Source organism: Pristis pectinata, chromosome 1 (genome assembly GCF_009764475.1).
Source record: "Pristis pectinata isolate sPriPec2 chromosome 1, sPriPec2.1.pri, whole genome shotgun sequence".
NCBI classification, from domain to species: Eukaryota; Metazoa; Chordata; class Chondrichthyes; order Rhinopristiformes; family Pristidae; genus Pristis; species Pristis pectinata.
The window spans coordinates 74,140,734-74,159,287 of NC_067405.1; the positions used below are offsets into that span (position 1 = coordinate 74,140,734).

Consider the following 18,554-nt stretch of genomic DNA (forward strand, 5'->3'; position numbering starts at 1 on the left):
TTGAGGACATCCTGAAGTTGTCTCAGCTGGCAATTAAATATAGATCACTTAGTGTTAAAGGCACAAACAAAAAGGTTTTTTGGAAGATGACAGGCAATTGACTGGAAGCTGATCACTCCCAGAGTGGCTATCACTTGTGGCTCTAGTCTCACACAGGGTGACAGAGGAAGGGAGAATAGCCTGGCCTACCACAGCAGGCCTCTCACTCCATACAATTCAGCCCAACTAATGGACAATAACAACACTTGTTGGATGATACAAACCCTCACTCCTCACTGTCAACGGGAAAAACTCAAGCCACAGGTCTCTGGTGACTGGTGCCAAGATCACCCTGGCTTGTCTCAGCTCAAGCCAAGGAGTGAAAGGCCAAGTCAATTATTTCTCTATCTTCCCAGAGGACGACTCTATAGATCGCTGATCAAACTATCCCCAAAAGATCTTCCTTTCCACGGTTACCATGGCAATGAGAAGTATGAATAAAGCAGCCCATCTTGTTGTCAAGAAAAGCAAGCCTCTTTTTCTCCACTGCCAGCTAATTGGGCCATTAAACTCATCAGTGCACTCCCCAGGGAAGCCATCCCTTCTCTTCCTGAGTAAATCTGAACGTTGCTCTATTATTTTAAAATACGTTACTTCTTATAATATTAAAATTTACCTTTGACCCCTGTGTCAGGGCACAGAGTAAAGTCGTCTCTGTTTTGACTTCAGCCTAATCTGACATACTGCCTTCCTGTGCCATCTCTCCAACCAGTGCTGCTGCCGGTTCACTCTGTGCTGTAGAGTTGTGTCCAAACCCAAGAGTCCCACTTCCCTAATCAAATACACCATGCCCCCCCCCACTTGTATCCCAACTCCACCAAGTCCCTTTCTTCAGCTTTGCTCCGCCTGACGCCTTTCTCCCACCCCCATAAGTTTCTGCCTCTGTCTGTGTGTGTCTCAGTCTGTCTCTCTCCATCTCTCTCAATGTCTGCCTCACGGTCCCCTTTTCTCTCTCCTTTCTCTCTCTCAGTGTAGTGGTTAGCGTGACGTTACTACAGCGCCAGCGACCCAGATTCAGTACTGCCCTGTGTCTGCGTGGGTTTCCTCCAGGTGCTCCAGTTTCCTCCCACATTCCAAAGACGTACAGGTTAGGAAGTTGTGGGCATGCTACTTTGGCACCGGAAGCGTGGCGACACTTGCGGGCTGGCCCAAGAGCACTCTAGGCAAAAGATGCATTTCACTGTGTGTTTCGATGTACATGTGACTAATAAAGATATTTTATCTTATCTTATTTCTCTATGACACAGCAGGAGGTCATTCAGCCCGTCGAGTCAATGCCAGCTCTCAGGCATTCCCATCAGTCCCATTAACAGTAACTTATTCTCTCTCACATACCCATCAACTCCCCCCAGATTCTACCCCTCACCTACACAATAGGGGCAATCTACAGCAGCCAATTAAGCTACCAACTCGTCTTTAGGATATGGGAGGAAACTGGAGCACCCGGAGGAAACTCACGTGGTCACAGGGAGAAGGTGCAAACTCCCACACAGACAGCACTCAAGGTCAGAATTGAACCTGGGTCGCTGGAGCTTAGAGGCAGCAGCTCTACCAGCTGCGCCACTGTGTCAACCTCTCTGCCCACTCTCGCTCTGGCTCTCCATGTCTTTGCCTTTGCTTCTCTAACTTTATCTAAGCCTCCCTATTGGTTTCTCTCTGTTTCTGCTGTGCCTTCTATACCTCTCAGCCTCCTTTTCTCTCTCTTTCTCTATCTCTCTTGTCCCTCTGTCTCTGTGCAGGAATCCAGAATATGAACACCTCTTACTTTGTCACTAATTACTATGAAGCAGCCATGGGAGGTTGGGGAGGCAGTAGGGGGGATGTCTTAAGTGATTGAAGTGTCCCTGCCGGTGCACTAGGGAAGCCTGTTGGGGTCTGGGACTAAGAAATCACCTAACATGGGAAGCAGCACTGAAGCAGGCCCTTTGGCCCAGCTAATCTGTGCTGGTTTCAAGCTATCGCACGGGTGGTATCCATGATCCCACTTGGCCTTGTTTCCCTATTCCTTTGTTTCCCTTTTCTTTCAAAGTCCCATCTGATGCTTTTTTAAATGTGAACGCAGTCTCCGTTACAGTCACCAACTGTGACTGTGAGTTCCACTGTCATGTAGCCCTCCGTAAAACAGAATTCACCCCGGTCTCCATCCTAAAACTCTCCTCCTCATTACGTAACTTCTTCCACATCCAGCATGGTGCGTAGAGGTGTGTGAACACACGTCTGCCAGGGGAATGTGTATATGTGAGTGTGTAGATGCACATGTGTGTGACAGTGTGATGGTATCAGTATCTGTTGTGCACATGTATTGGGTGAATGTGTGTGGATTTGTGTCTGTTTATGGGGTGGTTTTGTGTGTGCATGTTGTGTGTGTTTGTGTGGGTGTGGGTGTGTGTGTGGGGAGGTGTGAATTAGATATTTTTGTATGTTTTGTGCATTTCTGTGTGTTGAGATCGTGCAAATGTGTGTATTAACCCTTGTGTTTGAACATATGATGGATATTTGTATATTGGCTGTTTGTATGTTGTGTGTGTGTATGTATTGGGTGTCCGTTTATTGGCTGTTCTGTGTATCTGTATTGTGTTTGTGTGTCTGGATTAGCTATGTGTGTATTGGATGTCTGAATATGTATGTATTAGGTGTGTGTGTGTGTGTGTGTGTGTGTATGTGATGGCTGTTGATGTATTGGTTCATGTGTGTGTACGTATTAGGTGTTATGTATTAGTCATGATGCAGGGTCTTGACCCAAAACATCGACTATCCATCTCCCATCACAGATGTTGCTTGACCCACTGAGTTCCTCCAGCAGATTGTTTTTTTGCTCCAGATTCCAGCATCTGCAATCTCTTGAGTCTCCTATTTAATATAGTTGTATCCAGACATACAAGTGCTTTTGTGTCTGGATTAGCTATATGTGTGTATTGGATGTTTGAATATGTATGTATTAGGTGTATATGTTTTGTGTGTGTGTGTGTGTGTGTGTGTGTGTGTGTGTGGTAGGAGAGGATCAAAGTCAGAGAAACTGCCTTCCATAGTTGAATATCCTGCATCCCATTCAAGCCAGACTATCAAAGGAAAGCACATGATGATGGGGACCAAAGATGACGATGGGTGAAACCACAGATGAAAGAGTGGGAGAATGGGAAACTCTGTGAATCATGCACTCAAAGTAATGACAAAGGAAAATACATGACTTTAGGATGGAAATGTGAATCTTGTTTTCAGCCTATTGGAAGACTGTTGATGACTGCCACCTGCTGGTAACTGGGAGTATTCCTCGAGCTCCTACTCCTGTCCTCCCAGTGTTGGCTGTTGCTAACTCCGAACTGATGGACCTCTGTGTTTCTATCAGGACTTGGCCACTTTTGCAATTGCTTCTCCAGGCCTTCTTATTGGAAATATTAATACTAAGTGTTGATAAACTTTTGGTTTTTTTAGCAAGTGCATAAAAGCAAAGACATCCACTGGAATTGAAAAGAATGGGGTGGGGGGGGGGGGTTTCGAGATGTATAGGATGTGGGTAAGGCCAGCATTTATTACCCATCCTTACTTGCCCTTCAGAAGGTGGTGGTGAGCTGCTTTCCTAAACCACTGCAGTCCTTCTGGTGAAGATGCCCCCACAGCCATGTTTGGGGGGGGGGGGCGTTGGAGTTCCAGGGTTTAGACCCAGTGATGATGAATGAATGACAATAAATTTCACCCCCCCACGCCCTCCTGAAAGCCCCTCACCTGCACAGCATTGTGGGAGCAGGGTGTTTGAGCAGAACAAGACAGTGTAGGTTTGGTCAATCATTGGGGGAGAGAGAGAGAGAGAGAGGGAAAGAGAGAGAGAGTAAAGAAAGATGAAAAGAGAGGGGGAGAGAAAGGTGAGGAGAGAGAGGGGAGAAAGGGCAAGAAGGAGAGAGAGAGAGAGAGAGGAGAGAAGGTAAAGAAAGATGGAGTGAGAGAAGGGGGAGAGAGAGGGAGAGGGAGAGAGAGGGTCACACACACACATCACAATGCAGAGGGAAGGAAAATATGACATTGCCGTGGAGACAGTTTGAGGCCTATTGCTGGCTTAGAATCAGTCAACATCCAAGTGTTTGGCCCTGTGCTTTCATCTCCCAGCTTGGCGACCATCAACAACCTGTAGCTGGGTCTGTGGATCCAGGGATATGTCGAGTCACAGCAGCTGGCCAGCTGTCCCGTGTCCCTCAACCAGGGAGTCATCCCACCCACCCCCCATCTGCCCTTCACCCTCCATCCCATCCTATCGGTTGGCAGGGCGACAGTGACTGAGCTCTCTTCAGCTGACGAATAACATTTGTCGTTGAGTGTGTTGGGTTAATTAGCATAGTGCTAAGGTAATGCAGAATGTAATTAACACGTTAACTTCACCCAGCAGTGGTTTCAGATGCACTGTTGTAGGCATTCTTGCAGTGCTGGCTGGAGATGACTGGGTATAAACAGTAATTAAGAACTGATTGTATGATTAATGACTTCTTTCATTCCACTGGGGTGGGAGATGTTGGTGCTGGGAGTGGAAGTCCCTTCAGTCCAGATTCCCTGAGCTACCATCTGGTATGCCCATCAATATTGGGTCTCAGGCGCTCTGGTGAGATGTGCACCAGTAGTGGGACAGGTACAGCACCCAGGCCAGGACAGTGCAGACAGGTGGGAGGGGCTGGGGCTGTGCAGGATGGTAAAATGGAGCCAGAACAGGGGGAATCCAATCCGCCGCTCTAGATATTTCAGAAAGAGCACCAGGGCAATAGATCCCAACACTGCCCAACCCAACCCCTATTCTCAAGGCAGCATATACTGAGTCTCCGAATCGATAAGGCACAGGTATGTTCCTGAGGTGGTTCAGGCATGGGAGAATGGCCCTAAGTGGGACTTCTTCACCTTTACTTATTGGTCTGGAAACCAGAGGCACACAAGGACCAGCTACCCTGCCACCACCACATCCATCATGTGCCACAAGTAGGCACAGGATGGTAGAAAGAACAGTCATGCCTCTGGCTCCATTGGCTGTGGATTGGAAGATGTGTTGGCAGGAATAGACTGCACTGCTCTGTTACCACCCCCCCCCCCCCCCACCCCTCCCCTCTCCACTTGGGATCTGGAAGAGGCTGTAGACATTCTGTTCTAGGGAAGTGCAGTTGACCTCTGCTGCAGTTATGGTGAAACTAATTCCAGAGTTATTTCTGGAATTAGATCAGATTGCGAAGTCCTGGATGCACTGCAGAAATTATTGTCCAATTCACTCCACAACAGACAATAATGAGAATGTGCTTGCAGTGGAGGGAGGGCAGTGAAGACTGACCTGGGCCATTCTTGTATTGGCAGGTTTGTCAAAATAGGAGACATTGCATTGACTAGTCCTATACTCTCTTGGATTTAGAAGGAGAGATGATCTTTTCAAAATGTACAAAATCCTCATGGGCTTGGCAGGGTAGGTATTTTCCCTGGCTGGCGTGTCTAGAACTGGGGTCACACTCTCTGAATAAGGGGTTAGCCATTCAGGACAGAGATGAGAAGAAATTTCTTCATCTCAAGGATGTTCTTTCCCTAAGAGGCCTGAGGAGGTTCAATGGATTCAAGTCAGATTTGTAGATCTGACTTGATCAGAGAAGCCAAGGGATATGGGGTTGGTGCGGGAAACTGAGCCATGATCTGACTGAATGGTGGAGCAGACAGGAGGGACCAAATGGCCTCATCAGTTCCTATTTCTGATCTCCTTATGACAATCGGTTTGTTGTGTTTGGTGATAGCCAGGGTGTTAGAATGGCATTCTCCACTATATGTACCAGACATCAGGTGAAGAACCAAAAGCAAAATATTCCAGATACTGGAAATCTGAAATAAAAGCAGAAACTGCTGGAAATACTCAGCAGGTCAGGCAGCATAGGTGGAGAGAGAAAAACAGTTAATGATTCCAGACAACACCCTATATCAGAATCAAATTTCAGAGTTCAATACATTTTAAGCTCTGACATTTCTTCCCTAAACTTCTCCATCTCTCTCTACTCCCTAAAATTCAAAGCAAATGTTTGCTTCCCTATTCTGACATCTCCTTATGTGACTGGCTGCCCAGTTTTGCATGTTAATTCTCCTCTGAAATCTGATGAGGAATATACCATATTAAAGAAATCAATTTGTAAGTTATTGATATACTTCCCAGATTCATTAATACTCCATAATACAAATAAATATTTCAATTGCATTCGCTGTTAATTCTGGTCTCTGTATTACATCTGTTAATGCAAAGGGTGTGGGCAGTTTAAAACAAGGTTACATTCAATCTAGTAAACACTAACTGCAAGTAGGAAAATATTATTTCATGGGTTCCCTCATTCATCTCCAGAGCATCTGGACAGTAAAGACACCTACGTTAGACTATTGTTTATTGACTACAGATCTGCCTTCAATACAATAATCCCAAGCAAACTCATCACCAAATTCCAAGTCCTGGGACTCAACACCTCCCTCTGCAACTGGATCCTTAACTTCCTGACCAACAGACCACAATCAGTGAGGATAGGCAGCAACACCTCTGGCACGATTATTCTCAACACTGGTGCCCCACAAGGCTGTGTCCTCAGTCCCCTACTCTACTCCCTATACACTCATGACTGCATGGCCAGATTCTGCTCTACCTCCATCTACAAGTTTACAGATGATACCACCATAGAGGGCCGTACCTCAAAGAACGATGAGTCGGAGTACAAGAAGTGGATGGAGAGCTTTAGTGACATGTTGTCATGGGACCAACTCTTCCCTCAATGTCAGCAAAACAAAAGAGCTGATCATTGACTTCAGGAAGGGGGGTGGGGTGGGGTGGGGGGCTGCGGTGTACATGCTCCTGTCTACGTCAACGGTGCTGAGGTCCAGATGGTTGAGAGCTTCAAGTTCCTAGGAATAAACATCACCAAATAGCCTGTCCTGGTCCAACCATGTAGACGCCATGTCCGAGAAAGCTCACCAGTGCCTCTAATTCCTCAGGAGGCTGAAGAAATTTGGCATGTCTCCTTTGACGCTCACCAACTTTTATTGATGCACCATAGAAAGCATCCTATCTGGATGCATCATGACTTGGTATGACAACTGCTCTGCTCGGGACCGCAAGAAACTGCAGAAATTTGTGGACACAGCTTAACACATCAGGAAACCAGCCTCCCTTCCATGGACTCTGTCTATACTTATTGCTGTCTCAGTAAAGCAGCCAGTATAATCAAAGACCCCTCCCACCCCAGACATTCTCTCTTCTTCCCTCTCCCATTGGGCAGAAGATACAAAAGCCTGAAAGCACATACCACCGGCTCAAGTACAGCTTCTATCCCACTGTTATAAGACTATTGACACTAGTATGATAAGATGGATTCTTGACCTCACAATTTACCTCATTGTGACCTTGCACCTTATTGTCTACCTGCACTGCAGTTTCTCTGTAGCTCCGACACTTTACTCTGCATTCTGTATTGTTTTACCTTGTACTACCTCAATGCACTGTGTAATGAATTGATCTGTATGAACAGTATGCAAGACAAGTTTTTCACTGTACCTCGGTACAAGTGACAATAATAAACCAATTCTAGTTCCCCAACAGTATAAAGAATAAACTAATAAAATGATCACCTCCAAATTATGGGGTGTGGGCTCACTCTGGCAAGATGTTGGTGCAGCTAGTAGAACCGTTGCCTCACACCGCTAGAGACCCAGGTTCAATCCTGACCTTGGGTGGTATCTATATGGACTTTGCATGTTCTCCCTGTGACTACGTAGGTTTCCTCCAGGTGCTCTGGTTGCGTCCCACATCCTGAAGGTGTGCGGGTTGGTGGGTTAACTGGCTGCTGTAAGTTAACCCCACCCTCCCCTGCCCCCCATGAGTAGGTGGGCAGTGGGAGAGAGAATAAGTTGTAGGGAAATAGCTGGGGGAATGGGAATGCTCTGAGAGCCAACAGCAATGGCTGAATGGCCTCCTATGTTGCAGGAAAATATAAAAAATAATGTAAGTTTTATATTGTTTACAAATATAAAATATGAAAGTTGTTTCCATGTAGTTAGAACTCACCACGCAGATTTTTCTGTAATTTTATTTTTGGTTTAGTTTTCACTGAGCTGCTTCCTTGGTATTCTCTATGCAGAGCATTGTTCAATGACATATCTAATACTGAGACACCAGTCAACCTCCAGACACAGAAGGAATGGGGACTGTGTAGAAGAGGACTGGAGGTTGGAGCTCTCGATGAATGGTGCTGTGTGGCTTACTCTACTGCTGCTGCTTTTTCGGCGAATGGTTCCCTGATGTCTCGCATGTGAAGCAAACTGGGTCTGGCTGAGGCAACAGTAGGGGTTGCACGATAAATCCAAAAAACTGCAGCTGCTGGAAATCTGAAATAGAATCAGAAGATGCTGGGAACACTCAGCAGGTCAGGCAGCATCCGTGGAGAGAGAAACAGAGTTAACGTTTCAGATCCAAGGCCCTTTGTCAGAACTGGGACTGAGAAAAATCAAGTTAGTCTTTGGTAACAGCAAGGGGAATCCCTCTGATCTCAATTGACGCAGAACTGCATCAACTGTTCTTGATTACTTATGGAGTCATACAGCACAGGAACAGCCACTGAGTTCGTTCTATCAAGCACCTACTTACACTAATCCTACTTTATTCTCCCCGCATTTCCATCAACCTTCCCCCCCGAGACTACCACTAACCTGCACAGTAGGGGCAATTTACAGTGGCCAGTTAACCTACCAATCCTCATGTCTTTGGGAGGAAACTGGAGCACCCGGAGGAAACCTATATGGTCACAGGGAGAACGTGCAAACTTCACAGGATCGAACCTGGGTCTCTGGAGCTGTGAGGCAGCGGTTCTACCAGCTGTTCCACTGTCCCATAACAGCTGGTTGACTGTAGAAGTGGGGGTGAGGGCAGGTTTGCTCTTGGTTCTGGCAGCTTAACCATCTCGTGGCTGAATACCACAATGATCAGTGCTGCTCTCCTGATTAAGTTCTGCTGGCATCCATGGAATACGGCTTCAGAAGGCCACTGGCACCTTCAGAGCAAGCAGAGAAAGTTGGGATAAAGGTGACTAATTCCTTTCAGTGCTGAGACCTTTCCAATTAAACCTTTCCATACAGCAGCAGTTCCATCTTTTGACTATACCATTTCAGTGAGTGTGCCCTCGAGTATCGGGACACGCAGAATGTATTAGATGATTGGTTAGGATGGAAATCAATTACTCAGAACAGCCTCTTGTCACAGACTTGTAATAATTCATTGTTATATTAATCAGAACCTCTCCAGCTAGATTAGAATTTAAATCCGACTGCAAGGCAAATGAAACCATAATTAAGTCAGTGTTTATTGGATGGGAGTAATTAATTTTACACATGTATTTGACATTATGGTCAATGGAAGAGGCTGTGATTTATAACTTGGAACGAATGCTATTGTCAAGCATTATTATGGGTCTAGCTCTCAATATGTTTCAACCCAAACCAAGGGTCCTTATGTTGCAGCATATGGGCTCTGTTCGTCACTCCCCTCTTCTGCATTGATATGCACTATTTAGTAGTAGTTGGCAATGCAGGGTCCACTGCACAGATGGGTTACGCAAGTGCCAGGTAGGTTTAACGCTGGTGCATTGCCTTCAAGATTAAAACTCTACCACAGAACTTAAGACATCCTGATTCGTAAACAGTGCAGGAGATCTATTACAGTCTCTTGTGTCCCCTTATATAGAGATAAGGGGGTGGGGGAGGGGGGAGAGGGAGGCACATTCTGAATACGCCATTTCCTGCTGCTGAAACACTCGCCTCTGCTTTCAAAACTGCCAGACTTGTCAACTCCAGGGCAGCCCCAGAACTTCAGGATAGTGTAGCGGTTAGCATAATGCTATTACATTAATTCCAGCCGCTCTCTGTAAGGAGTTTGTATATTCTTCCTGTGTCTGCGTGGGTTTCCTCTTGGTGCTCCCACATTCCAAAGACGTATGGGTTAGGAAGTTGTGGGCATGTTATGTTGGCGCCAGAAACATGGCAGCACTTGCGGGCTGCCCCCAGAACACTCTACACAAAAGATGCATTTCACTGTTTCGATGTACATGTGACTAACAGATATCTTAACTTCAACCTGCTGTAAATATCAGTGTCTTAAATCCCATCCATATCCCAAGTCACCCAATGGCATCTTTTCACTTTGCCAGTGTTCCCTGACCTCATTAGCTCCTGCTCCTCCTGAACCCCACTGGCACCTCTCTCCCTTCACCCTCATGGACTCCTGCTCCTACTAATCCAGACTGGCTACCAGCTTGAAGATTCTTCACCACATGCTTCTATGGACTTGCCTCACACATGATCTCTCATTTCCTACTACATTCCCCAAAATTCCCACGTTCCTCCGATTCTGAGCTACTGTGCATCCTTGTCCTTTGCTTCATCATTGAGGCAGCCCTTCAGCCAATCCATGCCACTTCCTAAACTCTTCCATCGACCTCTCTACTCTTAGCATATATCCAACTTTCCCCCTCTACGACACCAGCTCCCCACAAAATCTCACCCCTCTTAGTAACCTTTCAATTACACTTCCTAATATCCTTTTGAATGATTATTGAGAAATATTTCAAGGAACGTCCAAAGTTATAGGCATTGCAAAAATGTACATGGTTGTCACAGGTTTCCCTGCTGTCTATGGAGAAAGTCAAATGGCCCTTCCCCAAGTTGCAGTCTGGAATCCACCCACCATGAGTTACCATAGTCATGATCTGCACCGCACATCTGTTCCAAGGAAGATGCAAGGATCAGCTTCAACCACCCAATGTAGAATTTTTCAACCTTACAAAAACCTGCAACTCTGTCAACCTGGAGAGATTACGGAGACTCCTCCTCAAATGTGGCTGGCTTCAGAGACCTGCCTCCAGTCAGGTTTGCTACGTGGCGTGGTTCTAAGCAGCAGGTGCACCATTCACCCAGACTGGGGTCAAACCCTCAGCGCAGACAGACTGGGGCCAATTCTTACCTCCTGGTGCCATATGTGAATAGCTCCACTCGAGCTTGAGGTCAGGGGATGCAATAAAGTGACAGAAGGGATTTGCAACACATGGGTAACAGGAGCCACTCTGCTACCCACTCATTGTGCATTCTCTTTGCTATATGGGCATATTTTTGAAGGCAGGTAATCATAATGTTTCAGGTAAATTGGAATAAGGCCAGGAAATTGCCAGAAGTTTCAAATAAACCCAAAAGTCAACAACTTTACAGACCAGAGCCATTGTGCAATACAAATTTAATCACAAGACATAATCTATCCAGCTCAAATTTCACTGTCAGTACATGATATAGACAATTTTATATACACACAGCCCACAGACAGCCGTTGCACAGGTTAGACACACTGGCCAGTGATAGCTTACTCAATGTTAAAAGTGGTGGTATCCAACAGTTGATGTACTTCATTGAACTATTGTTGGAGATTTCAAGATATTACATTGGCACAGAGATCTTTTCTATACCATTTGTGAGTAGTGACCTTTCTGGGTCAGGTGCTTTACAGCTAACTATGAAGTAAAACTGCTTTCGCTGTGGTCTGGTGCCCAGTCTCTAATGAAAGGCTCCATCTGCAGCAGCCTACTGATTTGTAGACCAGATATCCCATGTTGTACCTTGTATGCAGCAGCAGCAGCAGGACTGACTTTACCAGCTGGCAAGGGAGACTCTCACTCCTTCCACCAGGGTTGGATGGACAGAATAATAACCCATCCTGCTACCTCACCATGATCAGACATCTGCTAACAGTGTTCCTCTTGTGACAACACAAGGGACCTGTTCACATGGCATTGGCTGGAGTGGCCATATGACCAGTGCATGCTATGGTAATACTTAAAGGGAAATGCCACCTTAATATTTGGACAAATATTTACTCATTTGGAAACACTGGAAAAAATGTATTACATATTATTGAGGGACAATAATAATCCATGGCTGTGTTCTCTGACAAACTGCCAGCACTTTCTGAAGATAAAGCTGCTATAAGATTAGGGTTTGTACTTAGAATTTTAAAAACTGGTTATTAATAGAACTTTGTATAATCAACAACAATTAATTTCAGGATCAATACATTTCTGGAAAAGGGAATCACAGAATTTTTCACTTCCTAGGCCTTCATTGCAATCAAACAGGGATGTTAAATAACAGATCAGTTAATTTCTACAGCACATTTTTGGAGGATGTGGACATTATAAACAGTGTACTCAAAACGGGTGCTAATGTAGGAATGTCCATAACAGTTACAATGTAGCCACAGCCTTGACGAGGATTACATGACCAGCACTGGGGTTACAGAATGCACAGACACACAATTTATAGTTTGGGGCTTACTTTCAGGAGATGCCTTGCTGTAGTTTGATGTGGGGAGGTAGTTATCTCAGTGCCATCCTTGCACTTCCGATGTGCCACTGGAGAGGTTGGCTAGGGTGCTCTGTTTTTGAGTTGACCTAAATGAGCCTTCGGCACCTCTCCTGCTTCATTCTCAGTCAGGTGTGTTTGTCTAGAAACACTGAAAGAATACTGCTCTCAACATCCCCACATCCTACCTTTGTGCCTTCCAGACAGCCTCCAGTTACCGCACTGAGTGGAAGGATTGCTGAACTGTTTACACCCGAGATGGGTCAACTAAAAACACTGAGAACACTGCTTTGTGTCGAGCTCCTGTAGTTTCAGGACTACCGTGGAGAGAGAGAAGGCTGAGAGAGAGAGAGAAGGCGGGGGGGGGGGGGGGGGGGGGAGAGAGAGAGAGAGAGAGTGACGTAGTGATGTCCTGGTGTTTTGTGAACAGAAGGTAGAGGATGTGGAGGTCAGTTCATTTGTGTCAGAAGGGACGGTAGAGACATGGCGGTCACAGAGACATCTCCCTCCAAGAGTGGAAGGAACATGGCCCTTTTAGGGCCACGGCTGCTGCCATCTGGGGTGTAAAACTCCTTTAGTCTAAGAGTGTGTCTGAAGCACCTGGGGATGTTCTAGGTTGTAGGTGCTACACCAGGGCAAGCTGTTGTACACTAATTCACGGTGGGACACAGTAAGGGGAGTGAAATGCAGTGGTGGGAGACGCACAGTGCTAGTGAGCCGCCCCTCTCAGAAGCCGGACTCCACGCTGAGGCTCCTCCGGTTGACGTGCTCTACCTTCCCTGTGATGTAGTTGTCGAAGAGAGTCTGGTACTTGGCCAACATCTTCAGCAGAGGCCGGAGCCTCAGCCACCACTGCTCCTTGGGCATCCGGTGCCTGTTGACATACACACACACGATGAAAGCGCCCACCTCAGCCAGGAATAGCCACAACCCTACCTCTTCCATTAGGCCCATTCACATCCCCCTCTCCAGCAGAAGATCCATTCCTACTGATCAGTGCAAGGTCCGACCCCCAACTCCACTCAGTCTCCTTCCACATCGAATCTCTCCACAGGGTAGATGGAGAGATGTGTTGGGGGAAGCACAAACAAGGGGGCATAACATTAAAATCAGATGACAGCTCAGTGTGCATGAGGAAGAACTCCAGCTTTTCTGGGAAGCTTCTGCCCCAAACTGCCAAGAGGGTGCGTCAAACAAAAAATTCCAACTCAGACTGATGGGTTGGCATAGGGGATGTGGATAAATGATACCAAATTCACATTGACCTGAGCAGACGACAGGGTTTCAGGGGATGAAGACTGCCCCTGTGGTAATTCCTCATCCAATGCCTTCACCTGCTATACGTTGGAGGCAATGCAAGTCACACGTGAAGTGACTGGTCCAATGGTGTTTGATTACACCACAGTCCTTCCAGGCACTGGGACACGAGCACTGGGCTTCCAGTGGGAGGAGTTTGGGGTCAGTGGTTGTGAGTGGTAGTGTAGCAGCCCTACCTCTTGGCAGAGGTTCACTGGGAGCATGGCATCTACACCAGGTATGTGGGTTCACCCCTCCTGTGCTGAACTAGTGGGACCTCGTGTATTGAAGTGACCTCCTGCTGATCCTGTGCATTTCACTGCCAAGGCCCTAAATCCAGGTATTCCCTCTCTCCCTCAGAACCGAGCCCTTTGTCCTAGCCTTTGACAACCTTCAAAGCTCAGTGTCGAATTTTGTCTTTTACACCTCTGCAAAGTATTTGGGTACACTTTTATTACTTTAGAGGCATTTCCTAAATGAAGATTAGTGTATTGTTAATCACATGAAATCAAATTCTGGGATACGGACTTCTTGGTGCAAGGAACAATTCCCACTCCCTTCACTGACACCTCTTATGCCCACCATAGCCCCAGTCACTTCATCATCTGCGGTTTCCTGCTTTCACCCAACAGCTCCTTGAAGTCCCAATGTCCTGACCCCTACACCCACCCTCAAATCCCCAGTCACTTACTCAAAGTCGGTTTCTCCCTTCAGTTCCGTGACAGGTCGGAAAACCAGGGCCTTCCTGTTCATTCCCAGAACACAGGCTGTCTCAGGAGAGTTGGCGAAGACTCTCCCTATGCAAGAAGAGGCAAGCAGGTTACAGAGAGAGAGATTACACCATGAAATCCCCCACGCGCTCACCCAGCCTGGGTGATGTTACTGCTGTTGACTCCCTGCGCCACTCCGGGTCATCCTTTCCCATTGCTACGGGGACATTCCGATGCTCAGGAATTCTGCAGGGAGCATTTCCCAGATTCAGTGAGCTTGAAAGATCTGAAGCGACTGCCAATTCCAGAAGCAGCACCTGTGGTTTCCTCTCAACTCCCTCAAAGTGTCAGAGAGACACTGTTGGTGCCTTCCCTCCGCTCCCGGTTCTCCATTCTCACTGAAACACCTCACAAACTGCAGGAAGCCCAGGGAAACATTCTTCACTGCCCAGGGAAACATTTCTTCACCGGTTCCTGCTGCAGGACTGTGCTGTGCCTGACCCAGCACAGCCTGGGGTGGCTCACCTTACCCCAACTCCCACCACCACCCCCACTCCCCCAGCCAGTCCGCACTACGTCACACCTTTCCTGTAGGACTCCTGGAGCTTCTCCGTAAGCCACTGCACAGCCTTCACGCCCAGCTTTGTCCCAAAGTTCCTGTCAAATGGGGTAGGTGCACCTCCCTGGTGACACAGAGAGAAGAAAGCAAATGAAAGTTTGTGTACGAGAGAAGGGAGTCACACAGTCCATGCAACGGCCTTGGTTTCCAACCCAACGTGTGAGAGGGGTCAAAATCCTGACGTGTGGTCTTTTGCTCACCTTCCTGGTCACTATGCAGCGTGGCAGTGGTGATCTGGGTTCTGCAATGGGTGTTCGGTGATAATAAACCCCAGCCTGCTTGAAGTGCAAAGGTTATGCAGGTGCCCAGACAAGACAGGAGCCTCATGTCATGAGAGCCCCATACCACCTGGCGCTCAGCAGCTGAACTACTACACGAGCAGGTGATGGGCCGCAAGACGAGCAACTGTTTCTGCATTGCCACTCGCTCAAGGAGGAGTACTCCTCACCACAAAGTATCCTTGTCAGAAGCCCCGACCCGCCACACTCCAAGACTGTGCTGATTCACCCCACTCCTCCCACAGGACTCTGGCCACACCCCCCAATTTGTACTGCTGCCAGTCAGGACTCTGGGACTGTGGGTCTGATGGTCCTCTTAAAGCCTTGAATTTTCCATGGGCATCACTGGTTAAGACATGCATGTGCCTTGACCATTATGGTTCTAAACACTCTGCAGTTACCCCATCAAACCCTGTAAAAACTTGGTATGTTTCAATGAGATCGGCTCTCCTTCTTCTGAACTCAAGAGAATATGGGCTCTATCTGCTTGATCTCTCTTCATGTGACAAACTCACCATCCCTCAAATCAATGTGGTGAACTTTCAGTGCATTACCTCAACCCCAAGAATATACTTCCTTGGGGATACATTTGTTACCTTCCAAGCCATAGGAACTTTTTGAGAATCTACAGAATTTAAGAGCCATGCATCCACAGCCACCTGCATCAAAACACAGAGTGTATCACATTCGGGGGGCCTTCAGTGTGTTGGATTTTCACTAATGCTAATTTCTTTTGAGCTCCACAACTTCCAAGAGTCTTTCTCAGCCTTCTTACATGAAGATAGAAATATTGTTTTTGTTAAATTTCTCTGCCATCTCTTGCTTCTTAAAATAATTTCTGTAATTTTGATCTGTAAAGAACCTACATTAACTTTAGTTGATCTTTTTGTTTTTACATGTCTAATGAAGCTCTAACATTCTGGTAACCTTTAAGATCTGGTGGGCCTCAAAGCCCCTGGATTCTCTGGGAATGGCAATAACTAATGCCCTTTGTAAAGATGAAAGAACTCAGCGTGTGGGATTGGGAATTATTGGGAGAGGAGTCTGGAGCAGAAAGTGGCATTGGGATTTATCAGACACAGGATATGTTACTGAGGATCACCGAGATGAGTCTGGGAGCCATTTAGTCAATTCCCTTTCCAATAGTTGTAGAGCTGAATAGGTTCCCCCACCGCTTCACTGAAGCTTTATTGGAAGGACCACAGATTCTGTGCCCTCAGACTCACCTGCTGCATGTGGCCCAGCACGTTGGTACGACAGTCGAACACGCCCTTCCCCTCAGCAGAGTACAGGTTGTACAAGAATTCCGTGGTGTAGTATTGGTGGCATTTCTCATTTCTTGAGGGAAGAGGAATGGAGAAGAATGCTCACGTCAATTTCATATGGAAGCATAACAGACCGCTTCCAATGGGTCAGTGATTATGGCAGGGGGAACACACCCATCTTGTCTTCCCCTTGGGTCAACTACTTCACTGGGAAAACACAGGAAGGTGACTGACTTGCCCAGACCCTGTATCGTGGAGCTTCAACTGGGCAATTTCTAGGACCAGACCCTGTATCATGGAGGTCTAATTGGGTGATTTCCCAACCCAAGCTCAAGCCCAGAGCGTTGGAGCTCAGAATGGGCACTCTGCAGACCCAACTCCTACGTCTGCTAAAACTTGGAGGATCCTGTGACTAACCTAGCAACTTCTGCTGATCACACAGTCCTACGTACCCTCAGTTGCAATGGGTGGGGACAGAATGGTACATGTTGGAAGTGTCCCAATGGCTGTAGCAGTGACTTCCCCCCAAATGATCAAGAGATAAATTGGATATAATCCTCTTTACATATCAGTCACCTGAAGGAGGTCAAGCTTCAGTAAACAGGGAAGGTGTCCCATTCCCTGGTAGCTCTGAGGCACCCTCTGGTGGCCAGCTCAGAGCAGTGCCACTGCTGCAGCGTGGGGAACTCAGCTCACTGCTCAGCGTATGACTTCAACTGGAGCACACTGACCTTTGGGAGTCACACTGGCCTGCTCTCCACTTGGGAGCAGATTCAGCCTCTAACTGAACCCTCTGAGGAGGCCAGAGAAGGTATAGTACTTTCCAATCCACAGGGAAGGACGTGCATTTATATAGTACCTTTCACAACCACTTGATGTCAACGGTTATAACCGATGAAATACTTGTTGGAAACACAGCAGCCACAGCCAGCTGTAACCTGTGGGATGCTGACTAGAATTCCGGGAATCACTTCCCTGCTCCCCAAAGAGCTGAGATCTTTCCTATCACCTCTCATCTGAAAGGCAGCGCTGATGACCATACGGCACTCCCAGTACCAGCCGTGGCACCAAAGCCTCAGTGGAGAACCTGTGCTGCAGTACCTGAGCCTGTGGGACTGGAGCCCACGGGGCAGCCGAGGGTGCCAGCTGGTGCCCAGTGGGGCTGGTAATGGGTGTGCACCTTTCCAGGGCTTTGTCAGCAAGCTGGGTCTTGCCTCCAACTCTCCCCCACCATTTGCCCGCGGAACGCACCTCAGCACCAGGCCTCGCTGCACCGTCGTCTTCATCTTCCCTGTCAGGTGCTCCACATTGGCCTGTGGAAACCAGGTGTCAGAAGGTGAGCAGCAAGGAAGAGGAGCTCCTGAACTCGCACCCCACACCCCCACCGTCCCCCACACACCCCTGTCCCCCACACCTCAGAAGTAAAAGGCCAACTTTCAACAGGGTAACCCCGGAGGAACGGCTCCCCCAGCAGAAGGGTCCTGTAATCGGAGGGCAGAGATTCGGAACACTGTGGAAGTGGGAGGGGAAGGAACAGGGAAACTATCACAGAGCTGTGATCTGGAATGCAAGGCCAGAAAGGTGGTGGAAGCTGGTTAAGAGAAGTGGGTGAATAATTGAGTAGGAAACAATCTGCGGAGAAAAAGCAAGTCAGTGTACTGAGTAGAAAAGCTCTTTCAGAGAGCTGGCACAGGGCTGAATGGCTTCTTTTTCTATAGTTTCATGCTGGAGGAAACACTCTCACACCAGGGTTTAGCTTGAACCATAAAGTAACTGAACTCCTGGCAGGAAAGCGCGAGAGACAATGTCGCAGGATGTGATACCCCATGCAGTTGAAGAGCCTTCTACTGAAGATAGTCCCTTCGTCACGATGGCAGATTGCAGCAAGAAGTGCCCTCTGTGTGGGGTAGGGTGACCACAGCAGGGGATCTGAGACTGAGCACAGACCCCCACCCCCCAGCCGGATCAC

At 47.5% G+C, this 18,554-nt stretch overlaps 1 protein-coding gene across 1 annotated transcript in view; it reads right to left on the bottom strand.

The window, feature by feature from the left end:
• Positions 1–11,282: 11,282 nt before the first annotated feature.
• The window catches only part of LOC127569070 (ATP-dependent 6-phosphofructokinase, liver type-like), a 55,833-nt gene continuing 48,561 nt past the window's right edge, over positions 11,283–18,554 (bottom strand). The window contains exons 18-22 of the mRNA XM_052013373.1: positions 17,837–17,898; positions 16,547–16,658; positions 15,007–15,106; positions 14,405–14,510; positions 11,283–13,291 (exon numbers count right to left, since the gene is read on the bottom strand). Of these exons, the coding sequence (XP_051869333.1) occupies positions 13,144–13,291; positions 14,405–14,510; positions 15,007–15,106; positions 16,547–16,658; positions 17,837–17,898 (528 nt within the window). The 3' untranslated portion in view covers positions 11,283–13,143. The remainder of the gene's footprint in view (positions 13,292–14,404; positions 14,511–15,006; positions 15,107–16,546; positions 16,659–17,836; positions 17,899–18,554) is intronic.